We start from the raw sequence: 20,908 nt of genomic DNA on the forward strand, positions 1-20,908 counted from the left end.
GCTCCGATAAGAACTATCTCGCCCGAGGTAACTCACTCAGCAAGAAGTAGCAGGGCCTGGCATGGGAAGGAAGTAAAGCCATGCTGAGCCCTGCGGATGGTGTCGCCCTCTCCAGCCCAGATGAGGCATCCCCTCAGGCACCGGTTCTGAGACTTCACAGGAATCCCCTGGGGGAACCTGTTTAAAATGCAGGTTCTAGGGCCCCACACCCAGAGGGTCTGACTCTGTAGGTCTGGGGTGAGGCCCAGAAACCTGCCTTTTAAACAAGTGCTGCTGGAGATTCTGACGCCTCTGGTGGAGGATCATGCTCCAAAAAGGGAGCGGGCCCCCTTTCCTCTGTCATCTGGCCCGTGTTATTCCTCTTCCCCTATGCCGGCATCTAGTGCAGGCAGAATCTGTTCCTGTGGCCAACCCCAGGGCCGATCAGCCTTTTAATACCAAGATTTGTTTATTCTGTGCCAGCCCAGCTCCCTGGGCTGAAGGATTGGTGACTCGCTTTCTAGATCAGACGCTATGCAAGCCTGGTTCTAACAGCCCCCACTGCTTCATCTGTCAAATAGGAGGTGGTGAGGATGATGCTTCTCAAACCCCGGCCTTTCACACATCACCTTCCTGATGTTGGTTTAATATTTCGCTTTACTTTTTTTTTTTTTAACTTTTAATGATGCTTCTCAAACCCCGGCCTTTCACACATCGCCTTCCTGATGTTGGTTTAATATTTTGCTTTACTTTTTTTTTTTTTTTAACTTTTCTTAATCTAAATAAATGTATTGAAGAAGGAAACTCGAGTAGAATGAAAACCAGTATCGTAAACAGAAGGTGACCATAAAGATAAATGCAATGAAAATAAAACTATCAGACGGAAGAGGCACATGATCTAGCAAGTGAACTCGCAAGCACTCGAGAGGTGCTGAGGACAGCCAAGCTCCACCCAGAGACCACCTTCGCCATGATGTAGTCCGCAGGCTTGCAAAGGCAGATGTGAATGACTCAGGCACCCTGTGAGTCAGTGTTATGCAAACTCCTCTTGGAAGTGCCCCACCAGGGGAAACGAGGATGAGGAACATGGGGTCCACTCTTGGGGGATGCAAGCACAGCTGGGGATGACGGTGGTCAAGGAGTTGTAGGCTGGGAGCCGGAAGACCCCAAAATACGCCACTTTGGCATAAGAATTCTTTGGAGCTGAAGGCAATTGAGAATTGACAGATACACAAAGAGTTTTCTGCCTTCCTCTTATTTACCTAAAAGTAGGACATAAATTTCCCTTCAAGGAAGGGGTCCTTGTATCAGGAAGAGAAGAGCAGCTCTTATATCAGCGATGGGGCATCAACACCAAGATGAGTTTGCATAAACAGACTTTACTAAAACAGGCCTTATCTCCCATTAGTTTCCCCATATATTTCCTGGTCATTTCCCCACAATTTAGTGTTCCTTGATGTCCAAGGAACGTCTCCTTTGCTAAAGAGATAGATAAGCTCTTGAGTCTAACCACTTCTCTGGGTTTCGCTTCTTTTTCATGAACTCCTGTTCACGTAAATATTAACAAATATCACGCGCCCTTTCTCTCGTTAATCCGTCTTTTGTTAGCTTAATTCTCAGGCCTCCATTCACTTAATGTAAGAGGGTAGAGGGAAAGTGTTTCCTCACTAACACCGGCCTGTACTTCCCCGTTGACACCCAAGTGATCAGGCGAAAAAGCTCACGGTCTAATAAGTAAAGCAAGATGCACAACAGTGCGTTCATTTTGACTCTACGGAGAAAATGTGCCACGTGGAAGACTGGCAAGAGAAATAGTAGTCAGGAGTGTGGGCTCAGGGTCCTACACACAAGGCTTCCCAGCTCTGGGGTTGCCTGACTCCTGGGTGTGTGATCTCCAGAACAAGTTATTGAACCTCTCTGAGCCTCAGTTTCTCTACCTATAAAATAGGGATTATAATACTGTCTTCACAAGGTGTGGTGAGAGATGCGTGACAGACGTCTGGAAAGCGCTCAGTGCCCTGTCGGCAGGTAGAGAGCCGCCTGAGGAGCACAGAGCAGCTGTTGTTGGGATTGTTGTGGTTGTTGAGTGCGTGTTAGCAGAGGCAACACCTTTGTTCGGTGGATGTTTTCTTCCTTCTCCATGGAGCTGGTCCTCACCCACGCCAGATGATTAGAGCTCTGTGGCATGATCCAGCAGCCCAGGGGGAAGTGGCCTTCCTCAGCCGCCTCATCTATGCCTGTCACTGTGGTTTGGAGGGCCAGGGGCAGCCTGTGGATGCCACCGACTGGTTACTCTCCCCTCCTGAGACAGCAGGCAGGCTGGCCCAGGTCTGAACTGAAACCTTGCCTTAAGGTTGTCATCTGAAGCAGGGGGACAAGCACATTGATTCAACACACTTTTCCTGGGCAAAGAAGGTGGGCTCAGTTTTGCATTGCTTACCAGCTGTGATTCCCGGGGGGACATCCTTGAGCTCTCTGTGCCTCAATCTCTTCACATACAGGATGGGGAGTTCATAGTACTTCCTTCATGGTTTAATATGAGGATTCAGTGGAACTATGTGAAGCACACTTAAGGCACTGTCCACACTGGGATCTGCCCCACTGTGTCAGACACCAGGCAAGGCAGTGGGGGTCCTAAAAGAATTCCAGTAGCAGTCTTCACATGGTCCCCGTTCCCATGAGGGGCTCTAATGTAGCTACAGGGCATCAGCTCAGGCAGAGGAGACAGCCTCAAACTTCAGGGTCTGTGAACCTGGTTCAAATCCTGGCACCACTGACTGGGATGTGACCTTAAGCAAGACACTTCGCTGTCTCTCAGTTTCCCACTTTGTAAAACAGGATGTTTTGAGGCTATATTGGATTATGGATTTGAAAACACTTTGAAAAGCATAAAATAGTAAAAGGTGTGGGACGTTCAACTTAGAAAGGAAGTCTGCAGGCTGAAGCATGTTAGAACTGTGACTGGATGTTCAATATGATAGCACAACTGTCTCTAGATAAGGAGATCCATAGAGAAGATAAGAACACGTTTAAGGTTTACAATCAACAAATTTATCTGAAACCTGAGTAATCTCAGCGTCTGGCAGCTGCACACTTTGATTTTTAGACAAGCGATTACGCAACATTCCGCATTTATTAAGTCAGCTGTTTAGAATTGAGGACTCACAGAGTTTCAGACACGGCATCCAAACAATTTTAGATTCTCTGAATCAGGGGTTCTCAGACTTGATAAATGAGATGTTTGCCAATTCTTAGCATCCATCATTTTGGAATCGATGGATTGGTGAGTTTGAGATGTGACCTTTTTCCTTTCTACACTATTCATCTCACCTTCTCCCCAGCTCCTTGCTGGAACAGGATGGGAAAGCTGAAGTGTACTGGGGTGGCCGGTGCAGAAGAATTAACACAATGACCAGGACTCTTCTAGAAAAGGGCAAAGTCAAAAGAATACTAGAGCTGGACAGTAGTTAAAGCAGTAAAAGCAGTTTTTAAATAGGAATGATTGTAATAGAAGAAAAGAGACCTCATAGAAAACTAGGCTCAATTCTGAACACAGCAGGGACAAAGTGGGAGTTTATAGCCAAGGCCAGGGTCATGGACGGACAATTACTGAGAGGAATCATCAGGGATCAGAGGGGATTCTTGCTAGCTAAACGGACTCAACAGGATTCCTGCTAAAGGCAGGCCAGGTGAGCAGACACCACCTGTGGATAGAGGGGGATGAAGAATTTGATGAGATATTGAGGGTGACCAGATGTCCAGGGTGGTGGTTCTGGCTAAACCTACTTGACAGAATTCTTGGTCTGGAAGACGAGACCTAATCAAAAAAGGTCTCAGAGGAGCCTGACTAAAGTTTGGTCAAGGAAAGAGTCTGTCAGTCTGCTCTCGTGTTCAAGGAAAGAAGAGACCATTCTTTCCTCTGAATGGTATGAGTTCATTTCTTTCTGGTCACCTTTGTTCATTGAAGATCAGCTAAACCACCTACTGAGTTTGGTTATCGAGGATATTTGCTGAATGACGTGAGCAGTCAGTCATTTGATGGGGGATTTCTATAAAAATAAAAGAAAAACAGAGATGAGTGGTTGGACTCCAGTTTCTGAGTCCAGAGGGCAACCAGTTGAGAAGATTTCTAGGTGACGGGCTACAAGCATCTTTAGTTGATGGATGAGGACAGCAGTGGAAGTCTAACACATTTCTTGGTTTGCGGTTTGAATGTCCTTGGTGACAGCGAACTTTCTAAGTGGCCCACACAGCAACAGGCATGAAAGCTGCCCATACATGATCTTTTGTGATGATTTCTCTGAAGTTTTTATCAAGTCATCCAATGTCTGTTTGCTGGGCCTCCGGAAAGGGGCAGTTTTCATTCTTAGTGATGCCAAGTGAGGAAGGTGGGTGAATAATTGGAAACTTTAATTTGGAGAATTATAGCTAGATGTTGGAGAACCTACGAAGGTATACTATAGTTTTCTGCTGAAACACAAAATTGCTCTCTATAATCACCTTCTTTTTGGACCAAAGATAATCAAAGGAAGATTATGCCTATTTATAAAATAAATCTGATCTCATTAGATTATTTCCACAAGGACGGCAAGAATGGTAATTGACCAAATAGGCCTTTTTGAGTTTGCATTGCTGGAACCTTTCATAAGGAACCTCAGACTAGATTTTTAAAGCCTCCCAAAGCTAAGAAGCCAAGCCAGGAACTCACTACCAGACTTTGCCTTCAGTACCTATAGACATGGGTGAATTCCTCTCTTCCTGAAGTCCCCAAGATATCCTAAGTTTCCTGGGCCTGCCAGGAAGTGACCTTCCCTACTCACTTATAAGACTGGGAGCCCTGTAAGCCAGGTACCAGACTAGTTTTTCCAAGAGGGCTTTGTAAGCATTGGCTCTATAAAATCAACCTTAATTCCTGAAAACTGTCTGTCCATGTCTGATTCTATGCACACCATTCTCAAATATGACATCCTAGTTAAAGCCTTGATAATATAACCAGCATTTCCGATTATTTCCTATTGCAAGGAGAACAAATTTTAGTACCAAGAAAATAAGAATACTCAGTAAAAATTTCTGAATTTCGGAGGAATCAGGCGAGGAGAAAACATAAATGTATTACTTCTGTTTACAGAAGTATAGTTTACTAAATTGTTAGAAGCACAGATACCTTAAGAGACAAGGGAAAGGGGTTCCTTATATTTGGAAAATAGAACATTCAAAAACCCACGACGTTGTAAACAAAAACATAATCACCCTTCATCGGTTCATTCAGCTCCATGTAATTAATTCTTGTTGTGCTCGATCTCAGGTTAGCAGTTTTATGAACTCCATTAACTGTGCAGATTCTTACTCAGTTCGGTGGTATAGGCTCAAAGTTATTTAAGCCCTATCATCACAAAGGATTCTGGCCCGTAGCTGATTGCAAATGTTTTCAGAGAAGAATCAGAGTAAAATAACAAAAGGCTTTAAATGGCCGTGGTTAGAGATCTGATGAGAGTTCACTTGACAACAAAATTTGGCTATTTCTGTTCTCAACAGGGAGCAGGGGCCCGATATTCAAGTGACTGACTGAAGAGTTGGAGTAGGAAGGAAAAATACCTGGCAGGGTGGACGGAGGGATGGAGAAGGCAGGGGCTGAAGAGGGGGTCCTATTAATGAATTCCAGGGAACCGAAGGGAGGACCGAGGTGGTAAGAGGGGAAGATGGGAAGGGAGAGGTCTTAGAAGAGCCAGTTTGGGGACATCTCAAGTTTTCCGAAGAGGCCACTGAAGTTTCACATTATCCTTAGTCATGCCACCAAGAGTTGGCAGAGCATATAGATGATAGGGTTTCGAGAAGGGAGTTTCCAGTCCACTAAGAAGCTCCTATGTTCTTAATTGATGTCATATGTGTATAGAGACACTCAAGACTCTAACCTGCCACGCGTTCTTTCCAGGGCCTAGCCTCTTACAGACACAGACATCTAGGGCTCTATCCCAGCTCCTAGTGTATAATCAGAAACAGGAATCACAGCTTGTCCCCACTGTGCTTCAGTGGACAGGTACCCAGAGTGCTGGCTCAGGAGGAAATTCACCAATGGACCCCGATCCATCAGTCAGGGATGAAGACTAAAGCTTCAGATTTTCACATTTAGGATCCTGGGTGAGAGGTCTAGGAGCTCAATGATGAACTGGATTCTATCAGAGTCTCAAGCACATAACTAATAAAGAAAACCAGAGCATGACAATAGCTTAAGTGGGAAAAGCAGATTTTAACCAGGAATGATTATTGCAACAGGGGAAAAGAGACCTCAGTACAGAACGAGGTTCAATTCCAAGCATGGACAGTAGAAATTTATAGCCAAAGAACACAGTAGGGGGTGGTGGATGGAAAATTACTGAGAGGAATCATCAGGGCTAAGAGGAGATTCTGGCTAAATGGACTAACCAGGGTTCCTGCTGGAGGCAGGCCAGGCGAGCAGACACCACCTAGGGATGGTGAGTGATGAGGAATTTGATCAGATATTCAGGGTGGGGGGTGCTCCATAAACTCACTTAAGATTCTTGCTCTGGAGGACAAGACCCGATGACAGCGCACAATCCAAAAAAGGTCTTAGAGGATCCTGACCGACATTTGGTTAAGGAAATTTTGTCAGTAATAATATTGCAAGGGCCGTGCCCAGTTTAAAAGGCAGACAGATGAGTAACACATGTTAAGAAAATGTTCTACCCTAAAAAAATGGAAAATGTTTTAAATACAGTTCTAATTAAAAGAGAAAGTTACAAAATGTACATATGTTAGGTTGATCGGGATGGGGATGTATAATTTTGTGTTTATTAGAAGGACACACCTCTTACTCATCTTCTCTTGGGTGCACCGTCCCAAATTTAAAAATATGTAAAAGGAGGACCAGGATCACAGATTGTGCCAGTCTCTGAGAATGTCACTGGGCTGTATTAGTGGATATATGCAAATACGTCAGGTAAACTTTGTTCACCTTTCGTGACACAGCCTCCCCATGTCCCCGCACCTGACCACTGACTATCTGCATCACCCACAGAGCTTGTTTACAAACACACACAGATTTCTGGTCCCAGCCCTGAAGTTCTGCTTCAACTTGGGGACTTGGATGTTCAACAACAGGAAAGTTCTGAAGCTGCCCAGCTGCCTGTCAGTCCTCAGGGCAGCCTTTGAACGCATCAGGATCCACCTGTGCAGAGCTGTCCTCTCTCCCCTGGGACCAAATTCCTAACCTCTTCTGTCCCGATGGAGAATGCGCATGGCCCTGGGAAGCTGTGGTCTCTGACTTAGAGTCACAAGCTGCCCTGTATTGGCAGGAGAGCAGCCGAGGACAGACCGCAGGAGAATGCATGGGAGGGAGCCTGGCCTGCGGCGTCAGCCCAACACCTTCTTGCTTGGAGAGTACGACCTGGTTCCATTTAAAACTCCTTCATCAGACATCTCTTCCTCATCACACTGTGGAGTGCTTGTCTAGTATCTGTCTCCTTCCCTAGACTGAGCTGCTTGGGGGAGAACTTTATATTTTGTCTTCTTGTTGTTTGATCTCAGTGTCCCCAGGGTCTAGCTAAGCCAGGCACAAGCAAGGGCTCCATAAAGGTGTGTTGAAGGACTAATGGTGGCGTTGGAGTGGACAAAAGACTGGTGCTGTCCGGGACCCCAGAAAAGGAATGATGACCTCTGCTGGGGAAGATGTCACCTGGAACACATGCCACCTAGAGGTAGCATTTGATTAGGGACTTGAAAGATGGGAGGGACTTAGATGGTGGGGTAGGTGGACAGTTGTTCCAGGCTCAGGGCAGAGCACAGACAATGGCTGGAGGTGCAGAAATGCATGGCCTCTGGACCGGCTGCAAGGCCCACGTGCCCTGAGCCCAGTTTAGGTCTCCCCACAGGAGCTGCTTCACCCATGGCTACTGCTACTTCCTCCTGAGAGCTCACCAGTTGCTCCCCAAATGGGACTGCTATAACCACAGCGTCACCAGCAGCCATATCCAGTGTGGTAAGTGTTTCACTGGGCATCCTAGGAAGACAAGGAGAAGGGCCACCTTCTGCCTTGGCCCTAAGGGCTCATGTTTAGGGCTAACCTGTTGTAACCAAAACCCTTGGGCTTGGGTGTGATGGTTCTCTGCCATGACAGGTACCATTTATTGGGTGCGCCTAGTATGCCAGGCACTGCAGTGGGTAATTTGTGTGCATCGTATCATCAAATACTCCTAACAACCTAGCAAGGAAGGTGTTATTAGCCCATTCGACAGCTGAGGAAACTGAAGTTTAGAGAATTGAAATCACAAGCCTGAAGTTACATGGCAAGGAAATATGCAGAGTCACAATATGAGCCCCCATCTGATTCCAAAGCCCTTTAACACTAGCTCCCCAAGATTAAACTCGTTGGCTTGGATCTCTGTTACCTAACAAGGATGCAAACACCTGCACTGATGCACAGTTCCCATGCCAGGTAGTTATTGAACATTCAGGGACTGATGCCATCACAGGCTTGGAGAGTTGTGTCCAGAAGTCCGGGTCTGATCTAAGGCTGGAAGAGAAGGGTGAGGGAGTCTAGGGGCATCGAGCCCCAGGGCAGCCTTTGAGGGTTTGTATAATGAAGGCTAAGCCATGGAAGCCATTGAGATGCCCGCAAGTTCAGAGCCAAGTGGGCCCTGAGAGGTCATGTGAACAAGGGTTTCTCAAGTTATTTTGCTGGAAATCCACAGAATGTCATAAAATTTACACCCAGACCCAGTCAACCCACAAATACACACCCACAATAAAAACACAGCCGCACTTTACTACTTGTGCTATATCAACACATGCATGCACATAGATACACATGCATGCACATACACACACACGCACACAAGCTCACGCGTGCATGCGCACACACAGGATTCGACCTTTACAAATCTGATCTTGTAAAATGGGAAAGCTGAGGTTAGGAAAGGTCAGTGGCTGTCTAAGGTCACCCAGGACGTGTACAAAGGCAGGACTAGAATCTGGTGTCTTGTCCCCAAAATTTGGACAAATAGAATGTGAACCCAACTGAGTGCGCAGGAGGGATTTGAATGGTTTGGGTACAAAATCTTTACAGCTAGACAGGGTTTAATTCTGTGCTTCTCAGAGGGTTCTGGAGGCACCTGAATCACTTTCTAGGTGGAAGACTGCCGCGGTCCAGCCACGACGGGCTCCAGGGGGCCCCGAAGGTGGGCAAGGCGTCGGCGCGGGAGACAGTCGACTACACAACTCAGAGGCGGTGTGACACTGTTCCGTTTTATTGTGATTCGAGTACAACTTTTATACTTTCTATTTTGGCATTCGATTATACTTTGTGGTTAAGGTAGTAGGGAGTTAAATTTCTGTGGTTAGGCGAAGCAGAAAATCTTATAGAGTATATTATTATTAATATTCATGATGAACTAGTCCATTCTTTTCTCAGTCATTAGAACAGAACTACCTGATGCAACAATCTGAACTTTTAATTCTTATATCTATTACGTAAGATACAGTTTGACTTAAGTAAAGGTGACAGATGGAGGTATTCATAACAGCAAATATTGGCTTGTGGGCAGACATTGTTCTTCTTTCTGCCTGAAGAAATCTTTTAATTGCTATTTGATTTATGCTATTATCTAAAGTTCAAGCTGAACCTTTCTCATAGCTGTTCAAAAGTTTCCTTGGTGCAGTATTGAGAAAAATATTTATAAAAATCAGTTTTACAAAGCTGCTTTCGTAAGCTAAGTTTTTGTTCCTTTGTTTTTTAAGCACTAAGGAGGTCCTGACCTAGCCAGCCTTTCTATAAAACTTAAACTACTATAAGGCACATGAATTCTATCTTTATTCACCATATGTATGCTATCTTCATTATACGCTCCTATATAAGGCAAAGGAGGATCAGGTAATCTTTTCATACTATTAGCCCCCCTAGGTGGATACCAGAGTTTTCCATTTATCCAGTAGGCCACAAAAGGAGGCCTTTCCATAGTAGGCACAGGCTTATGAGTAAATTTCTTATCCTTTACTAATTTTTCTACTAACTGCATGGGAACAGGAATATAAGCTGGTTCTAGTAATTCAGCTTGTTGTAATTTATTCATAACATCTTTAAGAGGCGTGTCAAAAGGAATTTCTCTTAATAATTGTTCAAATAAAGGGTTTACGCATTCTGGACACGTCAGGGTGACTGGAGCTGATTCCGTACGCGGGGAATTTACTATGTTTTCCTCAGAGCCAATTTTGAGGAAATCCACTTGTACAGCGTTTACACTTACTAGAATTTGTGCTACCCAAATTCTCCCTATTAATAGGATCGTTCCTAAGAAACCAATTATCCCTACACACATGCCACGTCCTCGTTCTTGACGATGCATTCCTTGAAGCTTCTGTCCCCATCTCCGGACCTTGTCACGCAGTAGGGTAGAAAGAGGACGCGGCAGAAGACCTTAAATGTCAGGCTGAAGAACTTGGCAATGGGGAGCCACGGAAGCCTTAGAGGAAGGGAGTGATGCATTCGGAGAGCATGGAAGAAAAGATGGATAGAGGGCCTTGACTGATAATAACAAACCCCCGGCCAGGTGTTCACTTATTGCATAGTTATGGGCTTTCTGAATTCAGCAAGAAAGAAAGAGGGCTCTTGCCACCTGGGTAGCATGTGGGTAGGATGGGTCTCTGTGCCTAATCAGAGGCGAGCATTCCAGTTTCCTTCCTCAGGCTGGTACGGGTCCCAGGAGCAAGTGCCAGAAGCAGATCTGCAAGTGTGAGCAGAGTTGTCTTTATGTCTGCAGCAGCATCTGGACACATACAGCGGCTGGAATCTCATTATCGAGAACGAGCCATGCAGGAAATCTGCACCCCCTGCTGGACATTAGGGCACTGAGTTATCTCCTCTGGCCCCCTAAGGACATGGCCTAGCATGAAAGTCTAATAGCTTGCCCACCCCCTCACCCAGCGCAAGCTCAGGGAGACATCAGTGACTGGGAAGCCAAAGTGTGATCCCAGTGCTTGTCCCGACTGCCCCACCAGAGAGGTCAAAATGCCAACACTCCTGTATTACCTGCCCAGCTCCTCATTTCCTATTCCTGCACTGGTCTGTGAACTCCTTGAGGGCAGGGACTGATCATTTGTTCATTCAATCACTAATTCACTCAACAAACACTTGTTGAGCACCTGCTATGTAGCAAGCCTCCTGTTGGGCACTGGAGAGCCTGCCGGCTCAACCAGAATTTTATTGGAACGGAACTAGTAGGGGGATACCTATGTCTAAAATAAAGGATTTGTTCATTGGAATTGTGACTGTGTGAGCCAGTAAAACAATCTATGAGAGGCTGTTTTATGCTGGTGCTGCTGGGCAAACCAGAACTGCCAGTATGCAGGGAATCCAAGGGGACCGCCTGGAACACCCTTCAGCATCTCACCACCTCCAAGTCGCTGACGAGAGAACCAAAAGGAGGCCACCTGGCAGGATCAATTTCAATCGCCAGTGAAGGGCCTATATCTATAAGGCAACCTGTCTATTGAATGTCTGCTTTGGTGTTATCTGCCTACTTTTATACATAAAACTCTACTCAGGGAGGCAGTTACGGTCTGCTCTGTACATTTCAGCATCTCCCTTAAAAGGGAGGCTATGCCATTTTGAGATGGCCTTCCTGATGGTTCTCCTGCCAGCCAAGAGATAGTCAAATAAAACAGCAAGGAGACCACCTCTTCCCAAGGTTCGGTGGTGACTTGATTATTTCCCCAGAGTTGCTCATGGCAGTGAGGGTGGCTCCAGGGCACCAGATATGGAGGACCCCAGTGGCGTCCGCTCCACTGAGGATGAAGCCCAGAGCCCCAGCCAGGCTAAGCACCCAAGGACCGACTCTGGAATCCCGGGAGGCAGTTAGAGCAGAGAAGAAATGGAGCTGGAATCCAGGGGGCTCTCCTGAGAACCCCGATGTAGGTTAGCCCCTGAATCGCTCCAGGTCTTGTTTTCTCTCTCCATGGGCTGGAGTTGAAGACAGTGGAAAGTGGTCAGAGACCAGGATTTAGAACCAGCATCTGAGTTCTAATCCTACTTCTGCTGTCGATGCGCTGTGTGACTTTGGGAAAGTCTCCTAACTTCTCTGGACCTCAGTGTCCTGGTAGATAAATGACTCTTCTAGCTCGAACCCATGTCAGATTGTAATATTACTTTTAAAATCTCACAGCATCCCTCATCCACAAATGCCTGTCCATACCTGTCGGAAAACTGGGTCTCTGAGCGGAGGTGCACCAATAAGAAGGGCCTGCCCACAGCTCCTCCTGCAGAACTTACCAGCAAGATGCCACCCCGCCTGCCACCTGACCCAGAAGGGAAGGGAGAAGCCTGGACTGGGTCTCTTCTCCATCATCCAGAATATAGAAATCGAAAAGAAATGGCATTAGGAGTGAAACTTCCCATTTCCTCTACGTATCTGTTTAAAAATGAATTTGGACAATGGCTTTGATTAAAAATGTTTCATGAGCAAATTGGACATTTGAGCCCCACTCTGTGTTATACTGTCAAATATAGCCATGAGACCACAAAAGACTTTTCTAAACTACCAGTACTTTCAGGGTAATCTCATAAAACTAAATTTTATTTAGAAAATGTTCGACATTGGAGGTTTTTAAATATAGATCCCATTTATCATGTGGTTATTTTGGGGTTTGTCACAGTAAGAAAACCAAAGGCCTTTTCTTGAACAGGACTCTCCTTTGTTTTGAAATATGTCCTTTCTTCCTGAACTCTTGGTATTAGAACATCCTTTTCTTTTTTTTTTTTATAAAGTGCTAGATGAGTTCTTAATGTTTTTAATGTTCTTTGGTAAAAATAAACGCCATACCTGAACCCGATTAAAAGAAATGTCCTGTTCTGTGAAATCCCAGAATCCCAGCAACCCTGTGTCAGCATCGAGGTGGCTTTGGGTTTCCCAATTTATATTGCAAGAAACATTACAGTTTCTTTTTTAAGAGACTGAAAGTTGGAGGGGTTCAGAAATGGGCTGGGCCCCTCCAGCTGAAGAAGCCAAGCTAGAGTTTGAATGCAGCCCTCTCCAGTCCAAGCTGGCATAATTGTCAATCATCTATTCCCCAGCCCCTCAAGGAAGAGACCCAGTGCTTGGCTCCAGAGGACCCCCAAGGTTTAAGGAGATGAGCCCTCAAAGAAGGCCTGAAACTTATCCCTGAAAACCTTCTGTTGGCTAACGTGCACCTTCTATCTGAGAAAACATGGTTAACTTTGGGTTTAGCGCCCCAGTGGCAGAGAAGGAGGCACAGGCAATCCCCCATGGCAGAGGAAAATGCCTGCTTGGTTTTTATTAGTCATGAGAAGGAATTTTATTTAATATCTACATGTCAGATTTGTGGAGTCAATTTTGCTTTTCCTTGAGTAAAACTCTCTAGAGGGTGGTAATGATAATCTCACTGCAGAAACTAAAAAGTAAATGCATCCAGAAAAGTCTTCTTCCTGAAGAAGGGTCATTATCTTCAGAGGCGAGGACAGCTGGCCTGGGGTCAGGTGTGAGCTCTGGGCACCAGAAGAACTGACCTCACAATTAGAGGCCAGGGACTCTGACCTTGCCAAGTCCTATGACCAGAATCACTCTCTTGGAATTCTCTGGAGGGGGAAGTGTGGCCGTAGGGCTCCTCCAAGCCCATTGGACCATCAAGAAAGAACAAGGTCGGAGACATGGGAGCCCCTCCCAGGAGCGCAGCAGCGTCAGCGAGCTCCATGCTGTAGGAGAATGGAGCAAAGTCGTGATCTGGGAGGAGCCCCCCGAGGGCGACTAGGTGCAGAAGATGTTGGGAAAGAACCGGTAGCCGGGGTTGTAGCTCTTCAGGTTTCTATTCAGGCAGTAGACCAGCTTCCGGTCACAGGCGCAGAGCTTCACCTGGCAGAGGTGCCCGAGCTCTGCAAACAGGATGCCAAATGCAGAATGAGGAAGGGAAGGTACGCTCTCCCGGCTTTGACTCCCCAGCCTGCCTCCATCAGGACTCGCCGCTAGGCTGAGCATACTCCCAACCTGCTTCCTGCTCTCAGTCTGATGAGTGAGGCACAACGTCTACACCGTCTACATCTACACTGGCGGAATGCATAATCTGATGGAAGGACACAGCTGCTGTCCAGGGAGACACAGCTCCTCCCCTCGGAGAGTTCCCAGTCTGATGGAGAACAGACAAGCCCTGCTCTGGAGGAACCCCACTTCTCAGAGAAGAGACACCCATACCCATACTTAGCTTTCAACTCAGGTGGATGTGAGCTTGAATCCCAATGCTAGCTATGTGTACTGGCAAGCCTTTGAGTTTCAGTTTTCTCATCTGTAAAATGAGAAGACTAAACCTACTCACTGGGTATTTTCAGGGAGCAAGTAAAAAGAAGTATGCAAAGCATTTGGCGCCTAGTGAATACTCAGTGTAAGATGTTCCAGCCCCTCCCCAGGAGTTGGATACAGTTGCGATTTTCCTGCCCCCAGCTCTTCCTCCCTGAAGATACAGGCTGGCTGATCTCTAAGGGCAGCTGAACTGAGCCAGCAGAGAGACCCAGGCTCTTCCAGTGACCTGCATGGGAAGTCCCAGCCTTACCACAGGTTACCAGGCCCCGTGTGACTCTGTATTTGTATGACTGTGTCCGGTAGTAGCAGCCTTTCTCCTCCAGCCACTCATAGCAGCGGTCATGCACCCAGCAGCACCTGTCAATGCAAGACACTTAGATCCTGAGGGGAAGGGGCATGTCACTTAAGCAGAGGCCACACCATAGGTGTGGTCTGGTAAAGAAAGAATCTAATAATATGGCTGAGCACTTCCTTCCCTGCTCTCTCACTAGGGCTGTCTGCCACTGACTAGCAGTTCACTGACCTGCTTTTTCCTCCCGGGCCCACAACGAAACTACATTTCCCAGCCTCCCTCGTAGGTAGGTGTGGACGCGTGACTAAGTTCCAGCCGGCGGGGCATATGGGCAAAGTGATGTACCACACTTCCAGACCTACTCACAAAAACCTCCACTTTCTCCCCTTTCTCCATCTCTCAGCTGGATGAAGATGATCCAGCTGAGGACTCTGAGGCCTTAGGAATGGAGAGCCACGAGATGGAAGGAACCTGGGTCCCAGAATCGACATGTTCGATTGAACTGTTCAATGAGCAAAAACTAAACTTCCAGTATGCTAATGTGGCAGATTACATTTAAAATCTTTTTTTGACTTACAGAAAAATGTAGAAGAGTATACATCGTGTTCTCATTCACATCCAGTTTCCCTTATTATGAACCTCTTATATTATGAATATGATACATGTGTTATCACTCACAAACTAATACTGATATATTAACTGAAATTTTTAAAAATAATTAAGTAGTAATATATCATTATTGATTCATCAACTGTAAAAAGTTCATAGCTTATTCACATTTCCTTAGTTTTTACCTAATGTCTTCTTTCTACTCCAAGATTCCATCCAGGACACCACATGATATTCAGTTGTCATATTTCTTTAGGCTCTTCTTGGCTGTGGCACTTTCCTTAGGTTTGATGACGTTGACAGTTTTAAGATGCATTGGTTAAGTATTTTGTAGGATGGCTTACTGTTGGGATTCTCTTTTTTTCTTCTCATGACAAAACTGGGGTTATACATTTACTTTTTTGGTCAAATTGTTGCAGCTTTGGTCATCGGGCCTGTACTCTTTAACATATCCCTATCGGTGTGGGGTCTGTTTTCTTTTTTATCGATCGATCGATCGATCTATCTATCTCTCTATCTATCTCTCTATTTATTTATTTTGGTTCTCTTTGAGCACTTTCTTACTTTTTGGCATTATAGGGACCTCCAGGCTCCTCTTGCATATTTCCTGCTCTAGTCCTAGCATCAGGCATTTCCCCAAGAAGTCTTGCTTCCTTTTATCAGAGAATGGTATGAGAAAACAGATTTACACACTAGGTGTTGCTTGTTGTTAGAGGTGTTGTTTCTTTTAAGTCCTCTCGGCTGACAAAGCAAAACATATGTGTCTATATTAAGCCCTGTGTATACACATGTGCATACATATTTCTATATGTAACCATCTGTATCTATATTAAGCTGAACGGGAGTTTATACTGAAGTCTCCAACTCTAATCCATCACCACATAGATCATTCTCACATCCTTTCCTTGCTCGTCTGTAAACTTCTGCTCCAGCAGTGAGAAACTTGGCTCCAACCATCTGCCATCCATTTGCTTGCTTGATTGATCGCCTTGTTCCATCACACGTGTCTAGCAGTATCAGAATTGTTAACCCAGCAGTTTGTATTTTCCAAAGAACAATCTCTTCCATCTCACATATTCTGGAACTTTGTCATTTTCCAATCAAGATATGGAAACTAGGTCCCCTTCCTTTTAAAGCTTTTGTGATTGCCTTACCAAGAGCATACTGGCAGGACCGCCATGAAATTTCTGAAGCTAAATCATAAAAATGCCACTCTATTGCCTTGCAGTCTTGGGGCGCTCACTCTTGGAACCCAAGTCACCGTGCTGTGAGGAAATCCAAGCAACCTTGGAGAGGCCTGAGTTAGAGGGATGAGGCCTCCAGCCTCATCCGAGCTCCCAGCCAGCAGACAACTTGCCAGCTATTGGAGTGAGCCATCTGGATATTAGATCATCCAGTCTCAGTCAAAATGCCCAAGCCGGGTAGAGCAGAAATAAGGCAAACCACCCAGCGCCGCCCAAATGGCAGATCCTTAGCAAAACAAATGGTCATCATCACTTTAAACCACTACATTTTGGGGTGATATGTTACGTAGCAATAGACCATCGGATATATTAAGCTACTGAGATTTGAGGAGTTACTGGATGTATCTTGGGCAAGTCAGTTAAACTCTGAGACTCGGTGTTCTTATCTGGAAAATGGTGCTTCCATTTTCTCATTTTCTCATTTTCTCATTTACTCATCTTCCAGAATCGACACGGAGTTAAACGAGATAATGTGGGCACAGAGCCTGGAGCACAAAGGGCCGTCATGATAACCGACTCACCAATCTGTACCGTCCTTGGGGGTCCCGTGACCTCCCCAACCGCAGTAACAGCCATAGAAGCCGTAGTTTATCAGGGCATTCTTTCCTGTCACCGTTTTGATCATCGACTTCAGTTCTAGCAAGCCCCCCGGCACAGTAGGCACACCTGAAAGACAGCCCACAGCCCCAGGTGAAACCAAGGCGTGCCTTCTACAGGCCCAATTTCTCAGCATGCTCCTGCCCTTTCTCCCACCCTAGGACTTGGAGGAACCCTAGTGTCTCTTTTTTATCCTCCCCATTAGCGAGGAAGGGACAAGGAAGGTGAAGGCAAGCAATATAGAGAAGCGGTTAAGAGTTTGGACTTGGAGAATGAGCAAGCCTGGGTTCAAACCCTGACTCTGCCATTAATTCATTGTATGATGTTGAATAGGTCACTTATCTCTCAGAGCGTTGGTTTCCTCACGTGGAAATGGGGGCCTAAAATGAATACCTACCTCTTGGAGTTGTCGCGAGGGTTAAGATAAAGGATGTAGATGTCGAGCACAGTGGCAGACACATAGTAAGCAACCAAGAAATATTCAGTATCATTAGCACGGCATCTCTATGAAGCAGACAGACTCTTTCTGTCTCCCCTGACAACGCATCCCCTCTTCCCCCGACTAACACCCATGAAAACATAAGCCACAGAATCTTCAAGCAGGATGGGACCCTTAGAGATCATTGAAGCCAGCTGTCTCATCTTACAGATAGGGAAACTGAGACATGGAAAAAGTGCCTTGTCCAGGGGATCGCAGTGGGCCAGCGGCTCACTCCCTGCACCGGGCCTCCCGCCCCTCCTGGAGTCTCCAGAGATCTGAGAGAAACATTGAAGCGCAGGACAGCCTTTCGGGAGCCTAAAGCTGGGCTCCCCCACCCCCCATGCTGTGCAATTACCTCCAGCTGGCAGGTGGCAGCAGATAGGGTGTGTAGAAAACCAAGACAGGCTGGATCAGAGCATGACCAGGAATCATGGAATGAAACGTTTATCTAAGAAGACTGTTTTTTTTTTATTTTGTTTTTGTTTTGGCTTTATTTTATTTTGTTTTACATGGGACAAAAAATCTGCCTCCTGCATACAAGCAGTATGTTCTCCACATAACAAACTTTATGCATCACCTCCTAGAATCCTGCCACAGCCCTGCCAGTTGGCGAAATATCATCCTATGTCACAAATGAGGGAGCGGAGCCTGGGAGAAACAAAAGCTCTTGCTGATGTCTACACAGTAAGTGCAGAGCCAAGATTCAAAATTAATTCCTTTTCACTACCCTTTTGTTCCTAGGGGGTAGAAGGTCACGGAAGTTTGTGGTCATGGGGCCAGCACTTACTGCAAGCCAGGAACCAAGCCAGGGTCAAGAGGCTTTTCATCTCTGGGATTCTGGAAAAGAAAACACATCCCATGACATCCCTACCAGGAGATGCCCCCTTGGCCCATTCAGACCCCACCCCTGGCTTCCCACCAGTCCCTACTCTGTCACGTTGGGCAGTAAACGGGCAACCGCAGCCCGAAAAGATGAGGCTGAACAAGGAGTTGATCCAAAGGGTCCCTGGGGGCAGAGGGATATTGTCCCCAGTAGAGACGAGAGAGAACCATCCCACCACAAGGGCACCTGACCACAAATGCCCCTGACACAATGGCTAAAAGAAACCAGAGAAATAAATGGGTTTCTTAAATGGCACAACTGAGGGGCAGAAATCGATACACCCTGGACGTGGCAGGGAGAAAAGAATCCTGGACAAGGGGAGAGCCTGGTGCGGGTTGCGAGGGCAGAAGGGAAACTGAAGGTTTTAAGTCTCAGATTTCTTTTATCTTATGGTGCCGAGGGTCTGCTCGAACATGTCTTCCCTGCTGGTATTCTGAGGGAAGAAGCCAGTGGATTCACCCCTCTCTCCCAGCAGTGAGGAGAGAGCCCGGCCGGGAGGAGATGCTGGAGAATGAAGCGCGACCACGCTCTATGTGGTGTGGCTTTCAGGGCCTCATTATGGCTTTCGTGGGTCCCAAGCCCTTTTGCCTTCAAAGGCCCCTTCCCCCCTCCCCCCAAAAAAACTTTTTAAAAGTATATTTTACAATTGCATTGGTATAAGAACAAATACAACCCAAGCTGGATTCGTTATTATAGATTCATCATTACTATATTTATTTTTTCCCTCCGATTTTAAAGAAATTTAAAATTTTCATCAGTCCCAGGCACTGTGCCTACAATAGGTGGACACTGGGCACTCGTGACAGCTTGGAAAGGTCATTTCATTGTTCTTGCTTTGCCAGTGGAGAAATGGAGGCTCAGAATGCTCAAGGGACTTGCCAGAAGTCATACAGCTAGTAAGAAGTGGAGGCAGGATTTCAAGCCAGGCCTAGTGTGCCCCTCTATGCACCACACAGCCTCCCTCTTTTGCGCCATGAAATTCTACCCCATGGCCTGGAGGCCCCAGCTTCCCTCCCCAACAGACCCATAAGTCGCTGGCCTAGAGTACAAAAAATAAAATAAAATAAAATAAAATCACAACCAGGAGGCAGAGGAGATTCCCTGGGTCTTAGGCCAGTGCCTGATTCTAACTTGGCCTCTTAGAGGCTCCGTTACTGGTGTCCCTTCCTCTCTGGATCCCAAAGTCCTTGTTCATCCACAGTCGCTCAGCTGGCCTCTGTTCTGCCAGGATGTCCCCTTCGGTGCCCTACCATCTCCGATCCCTAAGTTCAGTGGTCACTTCTGACAGTGTTCTGCCCCGAACCCCTGAGCCCTCCCAAAGCCTGGCTCCAAACATACAAACTCTGACTCCCCAGGGCTCCTGGCATCTGGGATAGCTTCTCCATGTTATCTCTTGTCCAACAGTTCCTCTGAGTTCCAAGGACATTCCTGAGGGTTCTGTCCACCCATGGTGTCTACTCCGAGGGCACTGAATAGTCAAGGAAAAGGGCCCTAGACCCTACCCGTCCACACCAATATTTCTCAGCTGCTTCCTGGAGCTGCGACAGGAAGAAGACACCAACAACCACATACTGGGCACCTGCAACGTGCCCGGCACTGTCCGCCGTCTCTATAAACCCTCCGATGATCCTGGCGGGTACGTATTGTTAAACCCGCTGGCACAGTGTCTGTCCCTTCGACAGTCATTTGTTGAATGAGAGAATAGCAGGTGTTGATTTTACAGAGGAAGAAATCGAGGCTCAGGAAGGGGAAGTGAGTTGCCCAAGGATTTAGCCCAGGATTGTGACTCTACTCTTTTGATTGAATGGACTCCACTGCCTCTGAGCAGCCCCTGTGTATTAATCATGTTGTTTCTCTTCTATGATGCTTGGACATCTTGGGGTCCTTGCTGAACGAGGAAGAGACAGCCCCTCCCAGGACTAGCTAATTCTTAGATACAGCGAAAAAGACTCCCTTGGGAGTAAGCCTTTCACATGCCAACCAATCAATCCTAGACTACCTCACCTAACCACCATTTTTTTATCTAACTCTCCAATATTTCCTCTGCCCTAAATCACCCCAGGGCCAGGACCAAACCACTAGGGGCCACCCCTATAGCCCGGAGTCCCTGAAATTGTTGACGCTAACCAATTCCAAACTATTGACCCTGCCCTGCCTTGCCTTTCCTGGTAGGAAAACACACTAAAGGCTCTGGGCCACGCTTTCGCTCATTTCTTCTGCGTCCTGAGTGTCCCTGGTGCTTCCCCGTGTGTCCCTGCATGGTATGATGTGTCCTCTCCTCTTGGGAACTGTGAGTAACAAACCCTCTTTTAAATGGCATGTTTCCTGAGCTGTCGGCCTCATCATACCTGAATAAGACCAAACTTCCTGCGCAGTTTAGAACATCTTGGGACATAGGTTGTGGGTTTGGGGGCGCGGCAGGAGGTCCCACACAAAGGAGTCAAAAGACAGCAAAAGGAGTTTCACAGAGGAGGCGGCAGAGGCATGGAAACAACTGCCCTAGGA

The 20,908-nt window shown here is 46.6% G+C and overlaps 1 protein-coding gene across 1 annotated transcript; it reads right to left on the bottom strand.

Annotated features, from left to right (window-relative positions):
* Positions 1-13,751: 13,751 nt before the first annotated feature.
* PLA2G5 (phospholipase A2 group V) lies at positions 13,752-18,347 on the bottom strand. The gene is made up of 4 exons (XM_006924492.1): positions 18,308-18,347; positions 16,964-17,108; positions 14,548-14,654; positions 13,752-13,876 (listed from the first exon to the last, which is right to left on the bottom strand). The coding sequence occupies exons 1-4, from the start codon at positions 18,345-18,347 to the stop codon at positions 13,752-13,754; spliced, it is 417 nt and encodes a 138-aa protein (XP_006924554.1).
* Positions 18,348-20,908: the final 2,561 nt, after the last annotated feature.

Source organism: Pteropus alecto, unplaced genomic scaffold (genome assembly GCF_000325575.1).
Source record: "Pteropus alecto unplaced genomic scaffold, ASM32557v1 scaffold39, whole genome shotgun sequence".
NCBI classification, from domain to species: domain Eukaryota; kingdom Metazoa; phylum Chordata; class Mammalia; order Chiroptera; family Pteropodidae; genus Pteropus; species Pteropus alecto.